We start from the raw sequence: 24,588 nt of genomic DNA on the forward strand, positions 1-24,588 counted from the left end.
CTGTAACCTCCCGGCAGACCCGAGTGGGAGGGGTCAGAGCTCGGCGGGGAGGCCGCGCCCGCGCTGGAGTGGGCGGGGCTAGGGCGCGGCGCCTGCGCCTTTGGACCGGCTCCTCCACGCCCATGAATCACAGCAGCTTCCTCAAGTGTCGCCGCTGCCCTGTCTCTAGCCCTGGAAAGGCAGTTTAGAGTAAGAATGGGTGCGTTTTACATTCCTTTGAGCCTGCATACGTTGTCCCTGGGTCGTGACAACATTAGAAACAGCGTAAGTGCCTAATGTTCCAGAATAATCTAGTGGTCCTGGGGAGACAACCAAAGTTCCTTTCTGAGAAAGGCAATAGGAAGTCCATTTGGAGTCTTGACCGCAGGGTTTGGGATAAGTCTCCTCTCATTTTCTCACTAGAGATGAGATATTTGCCGCAGCACGGTTATTACAATCCCTGAGGGGAGCCTTGACATTGGGAACTCTTAGTTTCTTCTTTTCTGTAAGCCTCTGGCCCTAGCAGAGTAGGTACTCAACTTTTGGTCCAATGAGGTGATTCCAACATGCTTAAACAAACCAAATAAGGTCATTTGGTGGATTCCTAAGTGAGAACCACAAAGCTGTCTTCCACTTCAGTATCGTAATTCAAAAAAGTTAATGTGAAGCCAGGCGGTGGTGGCCTTTAATCCCAGCACTCGGATGTCTGTGAGTTCGAGACCAGCCTGGTCCACAGGCACCAAAACTACACAAAGAAACCCTGTCTCGGGGTGGGGTGAGGGAATAAATAAAGTTAATGTGTATTGGAAACGAGAGAGTGCCACATAAATTGGGTATTGGGTTGAGTGGTAGCTATGAAGAACGTTCTAGGTGAGTAGAAGTGGACATAGTGAGCACAGAACAACTGGAGAATGTGGGGCTCGGCTCAAGTAAAAACAAGAGTGAACAGAGGGAAGACAAGCAAGACAATGGCATTTAAATGCAGTGGGCTCCAGAAAATATTAGGGACTCCCATTGGAAGGTTCAGCGTGAAACTGTCTGGCACTAGTTCTGAGGTAGATCTGAAGTGAGGTACTCCTAGGGAGACAAACAGAACTCTGCAGTGAAGAGGACTGGAACGATGATGAAAAGTACCTGGAAGGGAGGCCTAAGTGAGGTAAACTGGAAAAAGTGTTTTTAAAAAAACCTACCCAGTAGAGCTTGGGGAGTATAGCCTAGTTGGTAGAGTGCTTGTCTAACATGCAAAATCCTGGGTTTGATCCCCAGCACCATATAAAACCTGGCCTGAGGTGGATCTCTGCGAGTTCAAGGCCAGCCTGGTCTACAGAGTCAGTTCCAGGGCAGCCAGGGCTACACAGAGAAATCCTGTCTGGAAAAGGGAAACAAACAAAATCCCAGCCTGTTGGCACCCATCACCTCAGCATTTGAAAGCTGTCGGTAAAAGGTAAGAGGTTCAAGGTCATCCTTGAGCTTAAACAGGGAATTTAGGGGTACCCTAGGCTACAAGAGAAAAGGTAAATTTAGAGTAAGATCCTTACTTATCTTTCAAGTCACTGCACTTAAGACAAATGATTGATGTGTTGAGAGACCAGGCAATGTAGGTGGGAAGCAAATCCTTTGGGAAAGCGGCTCTAAGTGAAACACTAGGTGTGAAAACACTGCATGTGGAAGGTAAAGAATACTTCCAGGTCTAACTATAACCTCAACACTCTAGATTTCAGGTCAGGTTAAAGCAAAACACAGATAATATGGGGAAATTTTCTTCATTTTTAATTTACAGCAGAAAGAATATAAAGCATTCAGAAAACATTTTCCATATTTTAAGGGCAATTCAAAACATTTTGCATGGTTTCCAGCAGCTGAGTTCTTCAACAGATCCATTGACTCAATGATGCTTTACATGCACAATTACAAAAATAAAACTTACAAAAAAGAAGACATCTAGACTAGTTTTACATGCAAGTCTCAGGGACCCCCCATTGGGCGCCAACTACTGTGTGGAACTGCCATAAGCGACCGTGCAGCCAGAAAGGGGTTCGTCGTAATGTCTTTATTTCATTCACACAGTACAGCTGATTTTGAATGGGTAACAAGGATAGCAATTAAATCTTCAGGAGACAGAATAAGATTAGCTATTAATTTTATAATGAAATCCTACTCCTGGCACTTGGGAATTCAGATTATCCAAGAAAGCTGCGCCTACTTATCACCTTATATTCAAAATTAAGAGTCACAATCAAAAAAGGTGGTCAGAAATGCTTTGTTTCAGTGGAAGTACGCTTCGACCTCACCTAGAATTCACAGTTGTACTGGTAGGTTTTGACCCTACCTCTGTCCCCTCTTTAAGAACTTCCTAATTCTATGTAAGTCTCTATCTTCCAGAATTTTCTAACTTACTGAGCTAATAATGTGGCATGTGAAACGTTTAAAAAAATAAATGTGAGGGTTGAAGCAAATCCACTGAGGTCATTACTCTGGTCAAATGGTCAGTTATCTGAACCATAAGCAATGGAGTAAATGTATCCAAATCCAGTATTAACATAGGATATTCTGAAAGAGCTGGCTTTACATTCTATTCCCTGTTATGAATACAATTGTGTTTTTATAAATTACTCCGTGTCCTCAGACAGGTCAAACTGTGTAAAATAATAGGTATGGGGGGTAAGGGCAAGGATTGCAACAGCTGCAACATAACCCACACATGTAAAAACAAAATTGGGTCAGGTCAGCTTACAAAGGTACAGGTGGCTCCTAGTTGTGGGGCTGTCACTGTTGTCCGAGCTGATCACAAGCAGAAAGACATACACTGTACAGTCATTTGAGGTTGGCAGTGAAAGGAAGTAATTAAAAAACAAGTACAATTATAGAAAAGGCACCAAGAGCACTGACCCCAGTTTTTTTTTTTTTAACCACAGTCTTTTTGTTTCTCCCTTCCTTCTGAAGACACCAGTTTAAAGCTCATTTGTGAATATTTTTAGGCTTCACAACAAGCCTTGAGTTTTAACTCACAGTTGGCAGCCAGAACCATGTTTTTGTTTTTGTTTAAAGAAAATCTCATACCAACCAATTCTCACACTTAACCTGGGATTTTAAACTGGCATTAGCAAATGCAAAATTGGTTCTCTCTATTTGACATTAATAGTTTAATTTTAAAAGCATCAGATTTCTTTGGCTCCTCATTACATGGAAAGAGTAATATACCGTGGCATCCCTTCAACACCAGTCTCCATTTTTTTTTTCACTTTTATTTTTTCGTTATTTTTCAGTTTTTGATTTTCAGCAGGAGATATGATAACGTCATTTTTTTTCTAATTTCACACTAATTCTTTTGTCAAATTTTGATCTTTCTAATGTTCTTTGTTGGTGTGAGTGGATGGTGTTAAGTTCTATAAGGATTCATCTTATGATTATCTATTTTGCAAAAGTAACTTAATTTTCTTAAGCAATATTAGCATTCACATTACTTGGCACCTTTGGCAAAAAAATTTTTTTAAATAAAATAAAATAAACTCCTGGTAGCCAAAATTAAATGTAAACATATCCTTTTTTTTTTTTTAAAGTAATGCTACTCTGCCTTTTTTCCTATTTCTAAATACAGTAGCTCTTTTTTATTTTTTGCAGGTTAGTCATGCTTTAGCAAAATGTTCTTCTACAGAACATTTAAAATAAAGTACTCTTATAGTGAAATAAAGTTTTTTTGTTTCATTTTACAGACCATAGCCACTAATGCTTTGCTTTTGTTCTTTTTCTTGATTTCATGCACATCTTTGTTTTAATATATACAATATATACAAACAATACATCCACATTGTTCTCGCTCATTCAGACAAAACTATACAAATAATTTCATCTTGCCATGTTATTGACCTTTGTGAATAAAATATTTAGCAATTAATATAACCCCTTTCAAATATTTTCTTGCTTTTTTCATTTCTACCTTTTATATGTACACAGAAGCCACTCTGTTTGGATGAGATAGAGCCAAAACATGGAATTTACTGGCCAGAATGCAGCACCACACTGTCTTTTAGGTGGCAAATGTCCAGGCAAGGTTTATGATTCCTTGGTATTACTACGGTTTCCAAGGTTACTAAAAAAGGCTACATGCTTTACCAATTCTTAATTCTCATTGCAAGTGAAAGTAAGGCCAACAAATTAAAGTGCTGAACATGAGAAAGGGGACGAATCGATCACTATCCTCGCAGGTTCTTGGGAGGTGGTGGGGACAAGAAAATAAATTTAATTCTGTAAGCTGTTTCTCATTATTTCCCGTGCATTACCCGTTTACCACACACCCGCCCCTCTGCAAATTTTCACAAGACATTAAAAACCTGCAGATTTTAAAAGTTGCATTAAGTGTGCTGTAGAGATCCAAACAAACAAACGAACAAACAAACAGGAAAAAAAAAAAAAAAACCCGAAACAAAAGAAAACAGTGAAGGAAATGAGAACACACAGACTCAGTAATGACTTGGGTGATCTAAGCCCTCCACTGAGAACCAAAGATTCAGCTTCTTGGAAGTAACCGAAGGTGCAGGCCCAGCATTCCGTGTGTTGCTAGCATCGCCCCACCTGTTCTTATCTATATTTTTGGTATAAATATTTGTACAGTTCCACACGATGTTTGAATACAGCCCTAATGACAAGGAAAGTGGCTTCTTCCTAAGATGAGGAAGCCCTTCCAGTTCCTCCTGGTGTCTTGTTTTCCTGTGATCCAACAGAAGATTGAGTTCCAAGATGTCTTGCTGATCAAATTAAAAGTTGTCCATGAAAGTGCAAATGCAATGACCAAAACATTCTTGTTAAAATCCTGCAGCTGACTCCCCAAAACTGCAGAGGGATTGTGTGTGTGTGTGTGTGTGTGTGTGTGTGTGTGTGTGTGCGCGCACGTGTATGTTTGTTGTTGCATGTCTCTGCTAAAAACAGAAATGAAAACAGTCTGAGAAGCAATGTCACATTGCTAAGGGATGCTGCTGTATGTCTTCAAGTTCCTTGGCCTTTTTCAATTCTTTCACTCTGGAAGAGAAACAAAACACAATACCAGGTGATAACTACAGAGTGAAACTGACCAAATAACGGAGAGAGAGGGCTGTCACCCCGAAAATGAGAAGCCCAGACAAGCCCCTTCTGAAGACTGACAACAAGAAAACTTTGGAAATTGTTGGAAGAATATTCCAAGAGGAAGATGTGACCCTGCGTTAAAACGTCAAGTTTTCCATGGGGTGCTCCAAAAACAGAGCAAAGCTATTTGCTTGTTGTACTGAATCAAGAGTGACACTCATAGCTTGGAAATGTTTAATTATTTGAGGAACTTCTTCCTCTGTCTGATAGACTATTATGAATGCCCCACAATTCCATGTGATGTAAAACTAGGGAATTGGCACGCACATTTATTTAGCTCTAAGTAGACTCAGGAACTGAATCATTGTTTTACTTTTAGACTCCAGACTGCTGGCTACCTTAAACCTGACCCTACAACTTACACCAAGCTCCTCTTTCCCACTCCCCTGTATTGCCACGTCTTGGATCTTCATAATTTTTGGTTCCCTCCCATTCCATACTATTAGCTGTAAAGTTCATGTTCCTTCTCAGAGCTCCCAGATACCAGAAAGAGATTTTGTTTTATAGAAATACTAGAGTAAACAAATTTAAGTGAGAAGCTCAAAGACAGCCATGGAGGGCTCACACCAGCAGTTTATAAATTGACGATCCAATTTACATTTTTTGTTTCTAATGTGAGAATTTGCCTATAAAAATGTGGGGCCCAATGAGATGTGGTGCAAGGATAAGGTTGTAGGTTCTGAGACCATCAACAGCAAATGTATCAATGGCACAATGGTCAAGTGCAAGCTGGTGCTTGCTGCGTTGTCCAGCAGTCCACAAATGCTACATGCCACAGAGTAACATCTGCTTCCCAGAAACAGAAGCAAAAGTTTCTTAAGACATTCCTACATTGTCCCAATGACATGGAAACATCAGATTGGCAGTGGGCTTATTCAGAAGTCAGCCAAATGTGGCCTTTGCTTCTGTCTAAGGCCTCTCTCCTACTGTTTATGCTAGTCCATTAAAAGTTAGTCAAGATGAGTGCTAGTATTTTCTAAATATACTTAATAAAACTCAGGTAAATAGGAGCATTCTGGAAAAAAAAAGTACTGCTGTATTACACAGGCTGGAAATGAATGGAAAGGATATATATATTCTGAGAAATTAAATAACTTATGTTTATAACCTTGAAACAGAATCATTTCTTAGTAGTGTGAAAACCTGGTGTGATCTCTTCAGAGAGATAAGATGTACACTTTTGGAAGAAAAGCTTTATCCTTTGTATTAAATTGCTATTACATAGGAAAACTTGTTATCTAACTTCCTACATATACCAAGCCCAGCTTAGCATGGCTTATTTACAACAAATGGCATTGTCTCTCCCAAACTGTCTCGTCCATCTTTCTTAAAGCTATGTTTTTTTGTTTGTTTGTTTTGTTTTTTTGAGACAGGGTTTCTCTATGAAGCCCTGGCTGTCTTGGAACTCCCACTATAGACCAGGCTGGCCTTGAACTCATGAGATTCACCTGTCTCTGCCTCCCGAGTGCTGAGGCTAAAGGCGTGCACCACCACCGCCCAGCTTAATATGCATTTGATAGTTAAGGATACCATAGTACATAGGTCCTAGGATGTGGCATCATGTTGCCATATAGAATAGTGTATGATTATAGGCCCCTGATTTTGGACATGCATACTTGATAAATGACTTCTTAAAAATTGAAACATGCTATAGGTCTGTGTTCAATTTTTAAACATGCAGCATCTAGACTAACATCCCTTTTGGCTGGAACAATGCAAGGCATGCACAGATGCCAACCTCACTTCCAGACATGCAGTTCTGTGCTCACACAGACCCATCTGCCAAAGTCCTGCAAGATGTGCATGCTATGTCAAACGCCATGTTTCATTTGTGCATTAGCACAGAACTCATTCACAGCATCGCTGCTTAGACTTCTAGAGCTTCAGGAAGTCTGAACTCAGAATCTGATAGCATCACCATAAAGACAGCCCTTCAGATCTTTCTAGAACCATTAGAAATGCTTCAGACATATTAAGTTCATCACTGAGGTGAAATAAAAAGAAGAGTGAGAAGTTTTTAGGCAACTTTGTACCAAAGAATCTATAATCAGTTGATCAGGACAGGTCTAAGTTAACACTATTCATCTAGTTAAACTGGTCTAGTTAAACTGGTCACACTGGGGTTTTGCAGTCATCTACACCACCTACTTCTTTCAGAACTAATTAAAATGTCAATTACATTTTCACAAAGGTTTAAATTAATGCTAAGTTAATTATGAACTAATGATGTTCTCACAGACCACTAAGGAGGGTGTGTGTCCACACACAGAAAATCTATATAGGAAAAATGAGAGCATTCCAGTTTTTAGGTACATTAATTTCATCATGGAGTCACCACATTATACTGGAATTATAAATGACATCAAAGGAGTGAAATGCCATAGAATTCTTCTTTAACAAAAGTCTGTCAAGGGATGAACTAGAGAAAAGGAGTGGGGAGAAACGACTAACCATATTCCAGTGTCTTTAAAGGTTCCTCAGAACGTGTGACTTTAAGCAGTTATTAAAATACAGCCACTTTGTCTAACTTATAAATACAGAATGTAAGATTCGTAGGAATTAAGCAACCTGCCTCAACTTGCCTTGCTGGTAAATGGCAGAACAGCAACTTGAATCCATGTCTGTTTGACTTCAAAGCCATTCTGTCCCTCTCCACTGACTCTCACAGACAGGCTTTTAAAAATTCCTACTATATTGTTTTTTCCAAAAGACTTTAATAGTAACAATGAATTTGGATGAAACTGACAATGATTCTATTTTCTCCATTCTAAGATACCATCCTCCATAAAGCACTGTATTGGATTTAATTACAATGTTATGGGGGAGAACACCCTCATACAAAATGCCACTGGTGTAACACAATCCCGGAACCCTGAAACATGCAGAAAGAATGTGCCTGTAACCCCGGAAGGCAGCCTGCAATGCTAGCCAGGCCCGCCCTGTTGACACCAACTCACCCGAGACAGCAGGAAACAGACCTCTGTCCTCTGTCCTGCTGACATCACAAACAGGCTTCATGGTACTTGAACAGATCATGGGGACAGAATAGGTGTCTACATCTTCCTTTCAATCAAATGCCAGGCAGATAAAATCATGTATTCAAGTTATATTGCCTCCAAAGAAAGATTATACCTCTAAATTGATTTGGGATATCTCAAGTACTAAATTTTTAAAAAATTCTAAGAAACAGAAATTTCACGGCAGTATTTCAAAGAATTTAAAAAAAAATTGGTGTTGCCTTATCAGTCACAGACACAGATCATCACTAAACCTTTATCATCAGTAAGAAAGATATGTGATGTTTAACCATCATCTCTATCTTCCTCCTTGCTCATGTGTTCTCCATAAGCTACAATAGATACATGCTTCTATATTAACTATCATGCCTGTTTGGCATTCTTTAAGATGTTTCTTTAAGGGCTGGAGAGATGGCTCAGTGGTTAAGAGCACTGAATGCTCTTCCAGAGGACCCGAGTTCAATTCCCAGCACCCACATGGCACTCATGACTGTCTGTAACTCCAGTTCTATGGCAAGATACCAATGCATATAAAGAATAAAAAATAAAAATGAAGAGTACCCTGTAAAAAAAAAAGAATATAAGGAAAAAAATATTCTTTAGCCGGGCGGTGGTGGCGCATGCCTTTAATCCCAGCACTTGGGAGGCAGAGCCAGGCGGATCTCTGTGAGTTCGAGGCCAGCCTGGGCTACCAAGTGAGTTCCAGGAAAGGCTCAAAGCTACACAGAGAAACCCTGTCTTGAAAAACCAAAAAGATGTTTCTTTAAAATTTTTATTTTAGTGCATGAGTATGCGCGTGCGCCTATCCATTGAGCCATCTCACTGGTCCTAAAAGGTTCCTAAAATATTCTTCTACACATCTGTTCCATTACAATTTCATCTTATAAATGTGTTCATATGACAGAAAGTAAAAAATTCAGTGGAAAAAAATAATTCATTTGTGTTTTACTCAAACCAAAATCAATTGTCTGAACTACTTTGCTTGGTATCTCTTGTGCTACAGACATGTTTCAGTACATGAACTTGGTAAACATAGACCTGAATTACTGAAGTTGGATTCCTACTTGAAAATGCAGCACTTGTGGTGACCACCTATACAACTTAGAGCACCTTGCTATGCTTCACAGCCGCTAAGGACTGCTAGGTTTGGGGTTTCTTAAAGAATTACAAATATGAGGCTCATGTAGGACTGAGAAAGCAGTAAACCTAGAAACGCCCAGGTTATCTTATCTATGCAGCTATGAATGAATGAACTGTACTCGTTTCTGAATCCCACTACACAGAAGAAAGGCAAAGTAGTTGTCTATGACTTAGTACAGACAAATACAGGACAGAAGCTATGGTTCTTATAAGCAACAGGCATTGCTTCCTCTAAGGAGAGCAGCAAGGACCACATTTCTTTCTATTTTTAATTATGTGCGCGCACGCACATCTATGTGGGAGCATATGCACAAAGTGTAGATGTTCTCCCCTGGAGCTGGATGGATGCCAAGAACCCAACTTATACCTTCTGCAAGAATAAGAAATGTTCTTAACCACTGAACCATCTCACCAGCTCAAGGACCATATTTCTGACTCTCCTCTCAGTAATTTGGAAGGTACTTGACTATCTTGAAGGTACAGGAATCAGGACATCAAGCCTTTGAATTGTGATCATACAAATATTAACATCAGACAATCCCAAGATTTTCTTGAGCATTCTAGGCTGTAAATCATTGACCCTCTGAGATACCATGACAATCTCAACCAAAAACAAAAATAAAGCTGCATCACAATGGACTTGAGTGATGTGTAAGCAACAGCCCTGAAAGCCAGCAGAAGCCCACAGGGTTGACTCCATCAGATGTCCAATGAGAATTCATGAATAAATGAAAAAGACCTGCTTCAGAAATTCTGGTGAACAATGGCTCCATGGGAAAAGCGTCAGGCAAAGCCGCTTCATTACATCTACTGGGTGACGCTCAGCCAGAGGAATGCTTCATGAGTCAGTGGCTTTCAGCAGGCAGGGCCTTGCAGTGCTGGCCATCAAAAATCCACAGAGCAGCCTGAGGCTGCTGTCCAGTTAGTTACCTGTTGCTCTCAGGGCTGCAACAGCTTGTGGGGAATTTAGGGAAAGAGAGATCTTGCCATATTCCAGAAATCTCATTTGGATTGCAAAATAAAAAAGACAGAGAGGCCCAATAAGAACGACAGAGAGCATGTTGTCTGCAATTTAACACACACCACTGTGTTCCAAAAATATTCATTTCCTAAAAGAGGCAAGTGAGACACAATTACTTTGAGATTCATGACATCCTCCACGACACATTCCACATTCATTTCTGACTTCTTGTATGCACAGGGCCACTTGGAATCTAAACCTCATGCTATAGTTAACCAAAGATGTAGCTAACACATCTGTTGGCCCTTGACCAACTGTTGACCTTTCTACAACAGTATCCTTTCAGGTGGGGTCAGAAAATGGTCCCTTGGATAAAAGGATACAGCAGAGCAAATGCTGATTTGTAACTTCCAGAACCTGGTGACAACCTGCTACAAAAAAGTGAAGGGTTTGAAACCCAGTTCTCAAACATACAGGAAAACCCATGGCTTGAACATTTGTGATTGAACGTGCTCTCTCTTCTTCCTCTTCCAAAATGAGGATCTCGTTTTGGTAGGAGAGCTGCACCCACCCTTATTGAACATGAGCAGTAAACCCATAATTTCCAAATACAGGTTATTTAAATACCATGGCTGATCATAAGGGCCCTCCTTGACTGTGTGCTTTCTGAAGCCCTCCTTGTTACTTCGTAGAGGGAAAGGAGACACCTGTCTGGGAAATATGGAGAATGGCCCTCATTTAGGAGGGACACAAAAGGACTGTTCTTAAGACAGAAGGGCAAAACCATTTTGTATCTGGAAAGAGACACTGCTTTGTTTTCTCATGCATTTTCAGCCAATTATATCTCAATACCTTGAGGCCAGGTTGTTTCCTTAACATGTATCTCAGTGGTTCTGGGGCAATACCACAAGAAGTGCACCAGAAGTCCATGCAAAAAAATGATGCTTCCCTTATACACCTTTGGAAAATTTCTTAAACCTTAACAGAAACTAATGTGTCTGAGAGAAGAATGAAAGAAACCAAATTCCCAAGCCAAAAACCTTCCCACAGGCTTCTCAGAAGTTGTCGACTCCATTTTCAGTTACTGGATAAATCAGGAGCTAAGCCTGGGTGAAAGGCCAGACAAAAATGACCTACACTAGAAGAGTACTGATGTCCTTTCCGAGCCTTCCAGAGAGAAGATGAAAATGGAGACACAGTGGTAATTTGGGGTCACTCTGCAGCTGGGACGAGCCTATGGTGTGCTAAATCTGCTGGTGGTGGCGCCTACCTTTGTGGAGGTCCTTCTGCTGTGGACCTAGGAGTTTGGTCAACAGCATGTTTCACACTGAATCACAAAATGTAACTGTACATTTTCAATGACTTTGTAACATACAAACCCCTAACTGGTTTTCTGGACTTTATCAACTAACAAAATAAGCATGTTATCCTCTTTTGACATGCCATCTCAAGACTATACTGAGGGAAGTTCAACCTGGGGACTACAAAGGGGGTGCCACTGCAAGTTCCCGAGGAAGAGAGAGCGAGAGGAGATCTCATTGGCAACTGCACAAAGACATGGACAAGTCATTCCTCAGTAAAGAGCTGGATACACGGTCCCATCCCAGAAGGACCCTCAAACCCTCTTGGCTCCTCTCTCTCAAGCTCCCTGCTGACTGCGTGAGGCATGAGGGATGTTATGAAATTCCAGCTTCCCATGCATGAGTGGGAGTCTTAGAGTTCATGGCAGAATGCAGCAGGCACTAGAGAAATTAAAGTAGGGGCTCTGGTTGGCACTGAAGTCACCTTTAGAAAATGTGCTCTTGACAATGATCATCATTGACATACCAGAAACTAACAGGCTTCAAAAGTGCGTAAGCAACCACTTCTAATAAAATGTCAGTTCCCTTCAGCAGGCTCTATGAACTGCATTTGACATGCAAGGTACTACACTGAGTTACACTGAGTGCTAGGGCATGCACCTGTCCTCTTGGAAGATTCCTGGTTGTTTCTAATGCAAACTGTGCATCTGTGTCTGCAGTGGGTGAGGTGGGGCCTCGTGTACTTTAATCGCAGACATCCCTGAGAGGCTCTACCACAGAGGGCCCGAGTGCTCTTTCAATGGCAAACAACTGTCTAACGTTAATGAGGGGGAACACCTGAAGTTACCAGCATAGCTGTGGTCTAGTTTTGTTTCCAAGTTTCTCCTTCAGCAACTATTCATGGTTGGTTTGTTTTATTCCTGATTTTAAAGCAGTCACAACTGTTCTACACATGTCACTACTCAGGAAAAACTTACAAAATACTCATGTCATATCATCAAGTTGGCATGGCAGCAGCCTGTTGAGGCTGACAGAGATAACCTCCATGCAATACTGAATTAACTTCTTCTCCAAATATTATGTGAGAAAAAGTTACCAAAGTTTATTCAAGTTCCAGCCCAATGTTGGTGAGCTTTTTAGAAGTTTTCTGACATTGCCTTTTACTGTGTCTAACAATCTGTTTCAGTTGTACTTGAAGATGCTCCTGTGTGTATCTACAAACTGGGATCCTAGTCTCAGGCCTCGGCAACACTGTCAGTGTCTGACTACCTAGTCAAGACAACATCTTTAAAATTCAATGCTTTTGGAACAGCTACTCCCAAATGTAACACGGAGTCTCTACACTTAAGATACTCCACACGTTTTTTATTAAGAATTACAATTGAGTGTTGCATATCTAGCATGCTTTCTGTTGTATGTTCAATGTCCTAGGCAGGTTTTCCTCACAGGAAAAGGGAAGAGCAATTTAAAAACTGTAACTGTAGGGACAGGGTAACAGGGAAGTAATATCTGTAAATAATTTTTTTTAAAAGCCTAGTACTTCCTAATGAGCTTCCCCCCCACTATAAAATTTGACAAAACAAAAGTTGAGAAAATTTGATGTGGCCAAGTATTGTAATTACAAAACCACTTGCTGAATTTTCCCTGTAATAGCCTCCCGTCAGCAGGAAGGCCTGTGTGGAGGGCTCTCCACCTGGCCTGAGCATGCTGGGCAGTGGTCTCAGAAAGTCCTTCCTTCATACTTTCTCATGCATATGAACCTCTACTGAAAGTGACTGCTCTCCTGTTGTATAAAACAGCAGTGTTAGTAGTCAGGGTTAGTTCGTATTTTATTTTATTTTTCATTCAGAATGGATGTGAAACTTACTGGCAAACCTACGCTGCAGCCCCATGCAAGCAAGCAAAAAGCAAAATATTGAAAATGGAAGATAAGGAGAAACTGGCTAGCAGGCAGCTAAACTCACCCTTTTGTACAGCCTATGGTCCACCAGGGGGCTTTAGACAGTAAAACAACACCAGAGAGCTATTAGCACGTGAGGGTCACAGCAGCAATCTTACCAATAGCTTTATGTCAACCAAAGAGACTACCACGTGGTTTCTTTTTGGGGAAGGAAGAGAAGGGTGATGGCAGGGGATGTGAAATGAGCAGGAAGAAAACCCATCAACTTATTTTTAAAAACCATTGGGGTCACATGACTTAGAAATGGGACTCCTGCTGATTTCTGAGGCCACTGTCTACCTACCTTGTTGAGAGGGTATCACGAAGTTTTCTATTTAATACAGACTGTAACCTTCTAACAGACAATAAACATGACAATGTTGCTTCTAAAAGTAATGCTAAGTAAACCAGACGGGGTTGCGCACAACCAAGGGAAAACACAAGTTAAAAGTAACCCCAAGGAGAGAGATCCAGGACTTTGTCAGGCTCCTTAATGGAATATGTTAAATAAACACACAAAAATGAAAAGTGAGTAATACACACTTCACGGCCAATATGCAAAGGTTCCTGCCATTGGCTTGAGTATTTTCTATCGTCTGAACTAACTACAAAGGGCCAACAAAAGAGCAATAGTCTTTATTTTGCCTCCAACTGTGAGCAGACAGAGCCCCAAACCTGATGATCTCTTCACAGCAGACCTTGCCAGCCTCTCACTGGTTAGAATATAAACTCAAGACAAGGAGCTTTTCAGCAAATTCCTCTCAGTAGTTTAAGAGTAGGATTCCTCTGTCCAGCCTACGTTCGGAAGCAGTCTTTTATGCAATCATATTTTAAGGACCTTACTCTTTCAACTCCACCACTGTAAACACAGAACACACACTGGAAAGGCAGTGAAAGACTCAGGTAACTTTGTTTACGCTGCATTTCTCATGTACATTTGAGCTCAAGCAGCAACCAAGTGGAGAGAGCAGCACAGCTTAACCTTCCGATGTTCCGGTTTATTGGAGATGGCCTCAAGGAACCAACCAGTCTCATCAAGTGGGGGGGGGGGGGCAACTTTGCACCACAGGGACTAAGTCTACTAGTCTCTGTGCTGGACAGTCTTTGGGGTCCGGGTTCTCATTCTACAGGCAAAGTAAGGAAAGAAGGAGCAGTGAACACGTGAGGCTATAAGGAAAAATTTTACCAGCTGGAGACACTCAGCTAGTCTACCAGGTTGTAAGTGCACAACCGCTAACTGAAACACACGGCTTCCCAACAGAGACGGGAGACTGGCTCTGGGAGGACGTGCAGAACCGCCTTCACTATGTGAGAGCACACCCTGCCGTTTGCTGCCCTCCTTCTGCCAGGGCTTCCCCAGTCAGCTTATTCACACTGGTATTTCATGTGCTAGTTCTTGCTAGCTCTTGGGGAAGGAGCAAGGGAGGGGGAGGGTGGTGGAGGGGGAGAAGACCTTGATCCAAGGCAGGGAAGAAAGCTTCCGGGGGATGTACCTGATCATCCGTGTTCCATCTAGAGACTGCCTGGCATCCTAACACTCACTCTTTTAAGATTTTATGCATGTTTCTTTCTATGGTTACATAGGTGTGTGTCTGTGTTGACTTAAGTAAGAGCATAAGTTTCCAGTTAAACTTTTAAGTCTCAGGGGCAAAATATTTTCAAATATTAGCAACTTAAATGGCTTTAAGAGTAAGAAAAACTGAAGTGAAAGCTCTGACAAATGAAACGGAATACAAGGCTTTGGGGTTGGTTAAACAGGAGAGAGGGTGGACAGCAGAGGCAGCTCAAGTCTGATGCTCTTAACTGTACAGCTCCTGATACCTGGGAAACAACACACTGCATGGAGGGGAGTCTCAGTGCAGCTCCAACCGCCACTGGTACAGACTCCAGACTTGAACTAAAGAGAGGAAGCAAGGCTCTCCTCTCCGGCCCCTAGCAGTCTAAGTCTTCACCAAGAAAGTTCACATTTTAGGAAGGACTCCTCTAGCAGGGCTCCATAAGAAGATGCTATATCCTTGGGGAACCAACAGGCGGTCTTTTACCTCTGTGTTCCCAGCTCTCACCTTGGACCAAATCAGACTGGCTGGCTCTCTATGGCACTGAATAGAAAAGCTATCTTCTACATATCCAGCAGAGGGCACCAACTGCTTAGTGGAAATCCCACATGTGAAAACCTATGGCACATAAGGGTTTTTATCCTTGGTTTTCTGTGTCCATGTCTATTAGCAGAATGAACACACAGTGAAGACCATAATGCAAACTGGCATATAAATGATACGTCAGAGAGAAATCCGGACTAAAAGCTAAGTCGAAGTAATTACATGCGCGCCCCGATCAAAACAGAAAAACACTGTTTGGGGTCTCCACGGTCAGACACACACACTTTCTCCAATCATTCCAGCTCAAATGGCAGTGCCTAGAGTTCCACCATCCTGTTGTGACCTGGAGTGCTTACCCATGCTTGCTGGAGGTTATCAGCATTACACAGAGCCAGCACACAGTTAGGAAGGTAAAGGTTGTGTTATTATTTGTGAGCACAACGATAGATAAGGACTTGGTGTACCTGTGACGACAGCGACGTAGAAACCTCATTATTTTTCGAGCAGCTTGGTCCTGCTTTTTGGTCAGCAAACTGCTCCTGAAAAAGCCAGAATACTATCGTCACAAGAGAGGTTCCATAAAGCTTACAGTGAAGATACTGAGAACTGATCGGCTCACAGTGGGGGGACTTTCAGTTAAATGGTTTGTCACAAATCCAACTGAAAGCACACACTGCTCCCATAGTGCTGCCACTGGCCTGGGGACTCTCCCAAGCCTTTGTCTTCTTTACTTAATTGAGACAGGGTCTCATGTATCTCAGGCCGGCTAACCCACAGTGTAGAGGTTTTTGATCTTTTGATCCTCCTGTGTTTTGTCTCCCAAGTGCTGGGACTACAAACATGTGCTACCTTGACCAGTTTATGCGATGTTGGATACGGAGCCCAGGGCTTTGGGCATGCTACACAAGCACTCGGCCAACTGAGCTATGGCCCACTCCCAAGTTTTAAGGAGACAATATGAAGACTAAAAATAAGATAGTCCCTCCATATGCCCTTAAATTTATTGTCTGTCTGTCTGGGGTATGGGGTAAGACGGGACTTGCTGTGTAGGCTAGGTCGGCCTCTAACTCATGATCCCCAACTCAGCCTCTAGAAAGTTTCAGGATTACAGGTATGTACCACCACACCCAGGTCTTTTCCAGGTTTTTTTTTTTTTTTTTTTTTGGGGGGGGGGGGAATAGGGCTTCCAGCATTAGCCAGACCTCCTCAGTTTAGGAGTTCATTCTGAGCTTGATATTCTCTCTGGGCTATTTTGTTTTTAATCTTTACTCTGCTATGATAAAATGGAAACACTGATCTCTAAGTACACTTTCTGAGTAATTAGGGAGTTCAGAACACTGCAAAATGATGCCTCTTTACCAAATTTAGTCCTGACACATCTGAACCTATACTGAAGACAGCCAGTGACATCCAAGTAACAACATGTGGCAGTTATAGAAAGGAGTGCAGAGAGACCAACAACACAGGTATTGCTAGACAGAGCCACAGACCTGGCGTAGCTGAGACCAGCTGTTGTCATGCCTCAGTCTCTGCAGCATGCCAGGCAGGTCTGCTCCTGGGCCCTGCAGGCTTGCCACCCACCTGAGCTTCTGCTGCACGATGACTGCTGTCCTGCGGGCTGGCCGCCTCCTGCCGCACTTTTTATAACTCCGGTAGAAGTTCTGGATCAGCACTGCAGCTCGCCGGCTCTGCTGAAACCGTTTCTGCTCATAGTAACTTCGGAATTTGCTCTGGATGAGGATGGCTGCCTGGGTCATCTTTTTGTAAAGTGCATACTGCAGGGGACACAGAAGGGACAGGACAATTAACAACGGGAACCGTAAGTCCTCTGAGCTCAGGAAGTAAGAGCCCCTCCTTCCTACCCTCATTTTTGATGGGGCCGACCACAAGACTCCAACAGCAATCTTTCTTCTAGTCTTCCAAAATGGAAAGAATTACTTTCAGGACAGCCTGCAGGCAACAGGGCACTTCTGTCCTCAGACAGCAACATATTCTGCCTCTCCTGATTTCTAGTCTACTTAAGACATCTGAGTCCAAAAACATTAAAATGTAACTTTTTTTTTTTTTTTTTTTTTTTTTTGGTTTTTCGAGACAGGGTTTCTGCGTAGCTTTGCGCCTTTCCTGGGGCTCACTTGGTAGTCCAGGCTGGCCTCGAACTCAGAGATCCGCCTGCCTCTGCCTCCCGAGTGCTGGGATTAAAGGCGTGCGCCACCCCCCCCCCCTAAAATGTAACATTTTAAGATGAGAATTTACTATCCAATTTGGAAACACTTTAACCCTTACTGTGCCTGACTCTACACATACAGAGCCCCCTGGCAGTCAGCACCTCTAACTAATCTGCTCCATGATACACATTTCTAATGGAGTTACAAGGTCCCAAACACCAGGCTTATCATGAGACGCTGACACCTCTAAGCCATTGCACCCTGCAAAAGATTAATACTCATCAGACCCACACAGTGGCCATGCAGTGGACCCTGGAAGGCTGCCAGAGAGTATGAGAGGCCTTCAACCCAACATGCTCCACAGCCACAGATCTGAGAGAAGGCAGCACAGGAGCCAGGCTTGGTTCTGAATCAGTCTCAAGGCCCTAAGCACACAAAGCTCACCACCGTGCTATGCAGAAGTTTCTAACACGATGAAGAAGGCACAAGGCTATTATAAGGGGACAAACTACTCAGAATCCCAAACTCCATGCCTGACAGCATCCCTGGCTGTGCCATACACGAGGGAAGGAAACCGACTTCTCAAAATGTTCAAAAAGCCAACCTCTCTGATCTCTCCTGGCTGGCTTTAGATTCATTTCCATCCATTCAAGTCCTTTCAGGGAAGAGCACTGCACCTGTGGTGCTCCTCTAAGTCTCCTCATTACGGCAAGAACACAGTGCATGTTCTGATTCCTGGGGCCACCGTGAAGCCCACCACAGAAATAAGATATTGGCTTAATATTCACTACGTTCAAAGTCACTGGCTTGGTGGATTGACCTGGCCATAAAAATGTTCACCTATTATTAATGGCCCAGGCCCAATCCACTAGAAAAACCACAGGTCCCCGAGGATAGATGTGGTATGGCTGGGTGGCCTAGCAAAGGAGTATGTGTTTGGTGACTGGATGACCCCTCCTTGCCGCTGGTGATGGGTGTGGAGTTTGTGACTCTGGTGGAATGGTTTGTGAGAGGACTTGGTGTATCATTACCTTCAAGGCTATCCATGTCAGCTTAGGGGAGAAACAGAAAATATAAGATTAACGTTAGATTACTGAATATAGAAAACAAACTAAAAACCCCCAAATCAGTACAACTCCCAACCAAAACCAACAAAAAGGCAGGCTGGCTATGTTAATGCCTTCACCTTCCAAAATATCAGTCTTAGAGCTAGCTGTCACCATTTCCAAAGATAATGCCTTCCATCTTCCTAGCCGTAGACAACATTTACTCAGCAAGGGTTTTTCTTTCTTTCTTTTTCTTCTTTGTTTAATAAGTACCTGTTGTCATCACAGACTGAAACCTGTGATTCTGTGTATGATATAATCTAGTGCTAATATGAAGCCTGTTCACCAATCACAGAGACACGTGGACTGTGGTGTCAGCGTTTGCACAATAAACCTTCAGTATCTGGGATCTCGGACTCAACTGGCCGGAGTTGGAGCCCTTGCTTCCCTTCCCATTGATAAAGTTTAAAGGAGATGCTTGGAAAACAAAACAAGAGCAAAAACGGCAATTCACATTAGAAACCAAAACCTTAGTGTGGGGCGTTTACCCACCACCCCCACAGCTCCCCAGAGTTTTCTTGAGTGCGAGCTGCAGGAAATATTAGATAGAAGGATTTATTGCAGAGAATCTCGCGGAGATAAACAGATAGAACGGGCTCCCACACCTTAGGTCTGAAGGAGAGCCTGGGACCCCATATTTCTCTGCAATTATTATACATCTTTGTACTCAATACCCTTTATGTAGAATGTAAAGCTTACCCAAAGCCCAATAAAATACAGTATTCTAAAATCTTTTACAGAACAGCCTGTGTGTATATGCCTGTGCATGGATTAGTATGTGTGAGTGTGTAATAGTGAGTCCAGGCTGGCCTTGAACTAGGCATCCTCCTATCTCAGTCTCTGAGGGCTGGGACTAGAGGTTTGTGCTATGTTCCCAGTAACATGACCAATTTTAAGACGGAATCTAGTCTAAACTCAGTAAGAAAAGTTTCAGTATTTTATAACCACCTTGATATCTATAAACTCTAACATTTGCTTAATTTCTACAAGACTGCTTCTTCCTCTGTGAACAGAAATAAAACTGTTTGCTTGGAGTAGCTATGAGGCTATGGTGAGGCTATGGTGCTCCTGGAAGACAGGCGGACACTGCCCTTGATGCAGTTCAGCTACTCCACAAGCGGAACTGGCAGCATGATCTCTGTGAGAGAAGCCTGGCAGCTCTTCATGCCTCTGCTAACTAAAGCTTGGTGGCAGACTGCTGTTTTCTTTTCCTCTGGTTCATACTCAAGGCCATTCAGGTCAGGCCTTTGCTATCAAGAGTTGGATGTAGTGATTTTTAGTCAAAATGCACACAGCAGCATCCTCCAAGGCCCGGGCTGCTTGGACAGATGCCCTTTCCTTCTGCGACACACAACTGAGGTTTACCTGTTTGTACTTCCTGTAACAGCGTTGAATGACGGCAGCGGCCACTTCTTGCTGTTCCCGCAAGGGTCTACCCTGAAAGGTAAAGTGAGGAGGAGATCAATAATGAGCTAATGTAAGAACTGTCAACAGACACAAAATCAGAACCTTTTCTCATGTAATGCTCCTTTCCAAGAAATAAAATCCAAGGTTTACTAAACCACAATGACAGTGATCACTATGAATTAGGAAAAATGAATTTCCAGAATAAAGCTCCAACTATTGTTTTTTTTTGTAAACAAATTAGGCATTGCACCACTCATCTTACAGGCTCTCGGCAGTCTTTCCTAAATAATCCGACTACTTTACTTTTTTAACACGTGTGGGCAGGGCGGTCAAGACTCCTTTAGGGATATGCCGAAGGTGACGGATTCCCATCTAGCTCCCAAATCCCTGATAAAAAACACAGGGGCAGCCCACAGTCTGTGATCTATGTCCTCAGGGTCTGACCTATGATTTAGGTCACAAATCCCTTGTGGCTGAGGTGTCAACTTATCAACAATAAGATAACGACAGCCACCCTGCTGGTTTTATTTGACTAAAACTCCTGGAAGTTATTATGATAATAATACAACTAACACAAAGTCTTCCAATAAACATTTTATCAAATCACAAACCACAGGGAAAGGGGACTGGGACGGAAACACCCCCATTTTACCTTGTATTTCCGGAAGGCTGTCTGGACAAGCCTGGCAGCTTCGTAGAGTTCTCTCTGCTCATGGTCGGACAGCGTGAGCTGAGCGAGCTCATTCTCAACCTTCTCACTGGTGGATGCGCTCAGGAATTCTGACCAGTCTGCAGCTGAGGGAAGGCTGGGTTTCTCAAAAGCCACTTCACTGACAGGGGAGCCTGCAGGGCTCAAGCTGGCATTAGAAGAAGGAGTTAGGGGCTCAGTGTATGCACTTCTGAAACAAAAAGAAAAAGACAAGATGGTTAACAGCTACTTGCACCATCCATTACCCAGGAATTGATGAGACAAGACAGGATCCACCTGAAGCCACCCCGGGGGGGGGGGGTGTTGGGGAGGGAAGAAGCCTTCAGTCTGTTTGTGGGTTGCTTAACACACTCAAACTTTGGCTGCACCTCAGTTAAATTCATACTGAGCACCTATTATCAGTTTAGCACTGTGCTAAATACTAAGGCCAATAGCCTGCCTCTAGGAAACTTGAACTGAAGTCGGGCATTTTACAAACACTGATGTGGGGAGGAAGGAACAGGAGAGAAGGCAGAGCCAGGGTTTGGAAGTGGTTCGAGGCCCTCCTTGGGAAAGCCGCTCTTTACACTTGGCCTCCAGTTAAATCCAGGACTTTATCCTGGGCAGAGAATCCCTGACCCCAAATCTTCCTAACCTGATGTGGGCAGCACTGGGCAGACGGTCGGCATCAGCTAGGTAACTGGCCAGCCAGCTCATTGTACTGCTAATGGTGGCGGGATCTGTTCTTTCCAGGGCTGAGGACTCCATGGGCACAAAGTTCTCCTGCTTGATTCGGTCTGGTGTGGCCTCAATAATGTGCTCCGCCAAGGTCATCATGTTCACCTGCAACCAGAGGCCACAGACACTGAGCTTAGGAAGAAACCTCCAAACCCGTTTTGCTGCCACCCCTCACCTCGTAAAGGAAAACGGAGGCCGGACAGGGAAGTGGGGGAAGACAGCCAGTTTACACCTCCATCCAATGCACTCAATAACATTTTAGTCAGTATGTGACTCACTGAGACCTGACTATCTCCTAATCATAGCTCGGCCTCACACCTTAGTCACATCTTAGAGAACTTCTGTCCTGGGCCCACTGTCTACTCTAAGCAGCATTAACTAGTTAGGGACCTCATACCTGGGGAGTTCCAGGTCAATCCTCACCTTAATTCAAAAATATCGTTTATGTGCCTGCACGTGCCTTCTGCCAAGTGTCCTGGAGACCTAACTCGGGTCATCAGGCTTGAGGGCAAAAGACCTTTACCTGCTGTGCCATTTTGTCAGCCCTACATACTGATTTTGATTTTTAACTGTGTGTCTATGCCCGTGTGCACACGTGTGTCCCTGTGTGCACACGTGAGAGCAGGTGCCTGCAGCCCAGATGAGGGTGTTGGATCCCCTAGAGCTGGAGTTTTGAGCCACCCAGTATGGGTACAGGAAACCAAACTAAGGTTCTCTGCAAGATCTATACTTAGATTGTAGACATGGTCTCATCTTTTCAAAATTATTCGCACACCTCTTAAAAATGATAGTTAATATGCAACAGGTTAGGTTTTCACCAGATCCTCTTGGCTTGGTGAATGAGTGTTCTGAGAGGAGGAGGTTCACAGGGTGGAAAGGCTCATCTCCTACTGTGAAGGCACCTCAGAAAGTTACTGTGCTATGGGGTCCCGCTTTGCACACAGACCCCCAGCTTGTGCAGTGTTGAGTAGGTGTGATGGTGAGTGCTGAGGCATTTGCTGCCCTGTGTCTTAACTGCGGATGTAAGGTGACTGCTGCTCCAGGCTCCCGCTACCCTCATTTCCTAGCATGATGGACTGTGCTTTGAACTAAAACAGTTTCTCCCTTAAGTTGATTTTGTAGAGTACTTTATCACAGCATTGGGAAAAGAATCTAAGATACACACTGTTAACCACAGGCCTGGGAAGGCCTAGCTCCACTTCTGGTTCTTGAGTGTGCTCAGCAGGTCCCTGCCACACCCTCCCGTGACCATAAACTCTTCAGTCCTGTGCCAGGTATTTTGATTACCACAACAGCAAGACACAGAAGACTATCCTAGTTCGATGAAGTTTCCAGAAAAGCAAAATTCTGGGACTGAAATCAGATGTGGGTAGTTCAGTGGGACACCGGGAGCTGAAGAGGAAGTGAGACTGACCTAAGGCATTTCTGACCAGCTGACAGCTACCGAAAGTTGGCTAAAGTGGGTTTTATAATCTAAAAATCAGAACTCAAAAAATAAATGCCATTTAAATGTTTAATGTAATTTTTCAGATTTACATGGATGAGCAACTGCCTATGACAGTGTCTCCAGAAAGGTTTAACAGAGGAGAGAAGATCCACCCTGAATGTGTGGCATCATCCCACAGGCCGGGATCACAAGCTAAATAAGCAGAAAAGCGAGGAGCACCAACAACCAGCTCGGCTTCCTGACTGCGCCTCACTGTTGAGCAGCCGCCTCCCTCCTGCTGCCTAGCTCCTCCACCACCATGGATTACACCTTCAAACCGAACCAGAAAGAAACCCTCCTTCCCTCCCTCCCTCTCTTCAGCTGTTTCATCATGGCAAGCAGAAAAGTCATTAACACAGGTTCCAGCAGGAATTGTCCACACCAAGGTCTGGGCAAACTCCAGCAGGCAGAACAGAGCCTGTTGGTGTAATGAGGGCTTTCTCTGACTGCAGCTGCAATGCGCCCCTTTCACTCTGTCCACGGCTACTTCTGTCCTCTTACGGCAGACCCAACAGTTACAACCGTTTCTGTAGGAGCCACAAAGCTTAAAAATATTCAGCTGGCTCTTTACAGAAACACTGGTCAGCCTTTTGTCTACATTATTTAACTTAGGCTGGGCATTGGGGGGGGGACACACATGTAACCCCAACTACCTGGGAGGCAGAAATGGGAACTTAATGAGACCATCTGGAGATAAAACTTAAAAGGGGACTCAGAGGACTGTGTTCGCCTAACATGTGGGAAGCCAAAACAACATTATCTGATTTAACCTGGCAGGCATCCTCCTGGCTACATGGTTGTTGGTAAATCAGTGGTGGGGTTTCCCATCCACTAGGTGCAGTAGGTATACTGGTAATAAAGCATGCATGCTTCTCCTCCACAGAATACCAGAGAGACCGGCAGCTCCCCCAGGGTGCAATGCTCAGGAGTGACTGAGCCCTTAGGTTCCTGCACCTGCTGGCAGGGAGACGGCTTCCCACTCCAGCATCACTCCTAGGCATGGACCTTCCCACTCCAGCATCACTCCTAGGCACAGGGCCTTCCCACTCCAGCATCACTCCTAGGCATGGGCCTTCCCACTCACTCCAGCATCACTCCTAGGCACAGGGCCTTCCCACTCCAGCATCACTCCTAGACATGGGCCTTCCCACTCCAGCATCACTCCTAGGCATGGGTGCCCTAGAGTTCTCCTTTTGTTTTGGGATGCATCAACAAGAATCTGGAAATTAGAGGTGGTCCATCCCATGCTTTCTGGTTGCCCCTTTTGACTGCCTCCGATTCTGAATTGATGAACTTTGTCTTAATCGCTGGGTACCTTGTTTAGTCTACAAGTTTAGTGCCCTCAGAAGACTCTGTGCTTCCTAGTTCATTACAAGGGCATCCAGCTAATTAGCCCTAGAGGTATTTCACTGCATGCATGTGAGCCTCAAGCCACAGACGT

General features: G+C 43.5%; 1 protein-coding gene and 1 long non-coding RNA gene across 16 annotated transcripts in view; one reads left to right on the plus strand and one right to left on the minus strand.

Moving 5' to 3' along the window:
- The first annotated feature begins 1,313 nt into the window (after positions 1-1,313).
- Positions 1,314-23,858, plus strand: LOC119087486. Its single transcript, XR_005090965.1, has 2 exons — positions 1,314-1,423; positions 23,192-23,858. It is a non-coding gene; the product is annotated as an uncharacterized LOC119087486 (long non-coding RNA).
- Positions 1,727-24,588, minus strand: part of Camta1 (calmodulin binding transcription activator 1) — an 852,116-nt gene continuing 829,254 nt past the window's right edge. For 7 of the 15 annotated variants that reach the window (XM_037203216.1, XM_037203210.1, XM_037203213.1 and 4 more), the window contains 9 exons: positions 21,579-21,766; positions 20,888-21,134; positions 20,194-20,265; positions 18,754-18,774; positions 17,139-17,332; positions 16,022-16,096; positions 13,484-13,514; positions 10,188-10,366; positions 1,727-4,995 (listed from right to left, as the gene is read on the minus strand). In XM_037203216.1, coding sequence (XP_037059111.1) covers positions 4,932-4,995; positions 10,188-10,366; positions 13,484-13,514; positions 16,022-16,096; positions 17,139-17,332; positions 18,754-18,774; positions 20,194-20,265; positions 20,888-21,134; positions 21,579-21,766 — 1,071 coding nt within the window. In that variant the 3' untranslated portion in view covers positions 1,727-4,931. The remainder of the gene's footprint in view (positions 4,996-10,187; positions 10,367-13,483; positions 13,515-16,021; positions 16,097-17,138; positions 17,333-18,753; positions 18,775-20,193; positions 20,266-20,887; positions 21,135-21,578; positions 21,767-24,588) is intronic. The other 8 variants (XM_037203217.1, XM_037203212.1, XM_028883109.2 and 5 more) reach the window with 5 other exon arrangements.

Source organism: Peromyscus leucopus, chromosome 2 (genome assembly GCF_004664715.2).
Source record: "Peromyscus leucopus breed LL Stock chromosome 2, UCI_PerLeu_2.1, whole genome shotgun sequence".
Lineage (NCBI taxonomy): Eukaryota > Metazoa > Chordata > Mammalia > Rodentia > Cricetidae > Peromyscus > Peromyscus leucopus.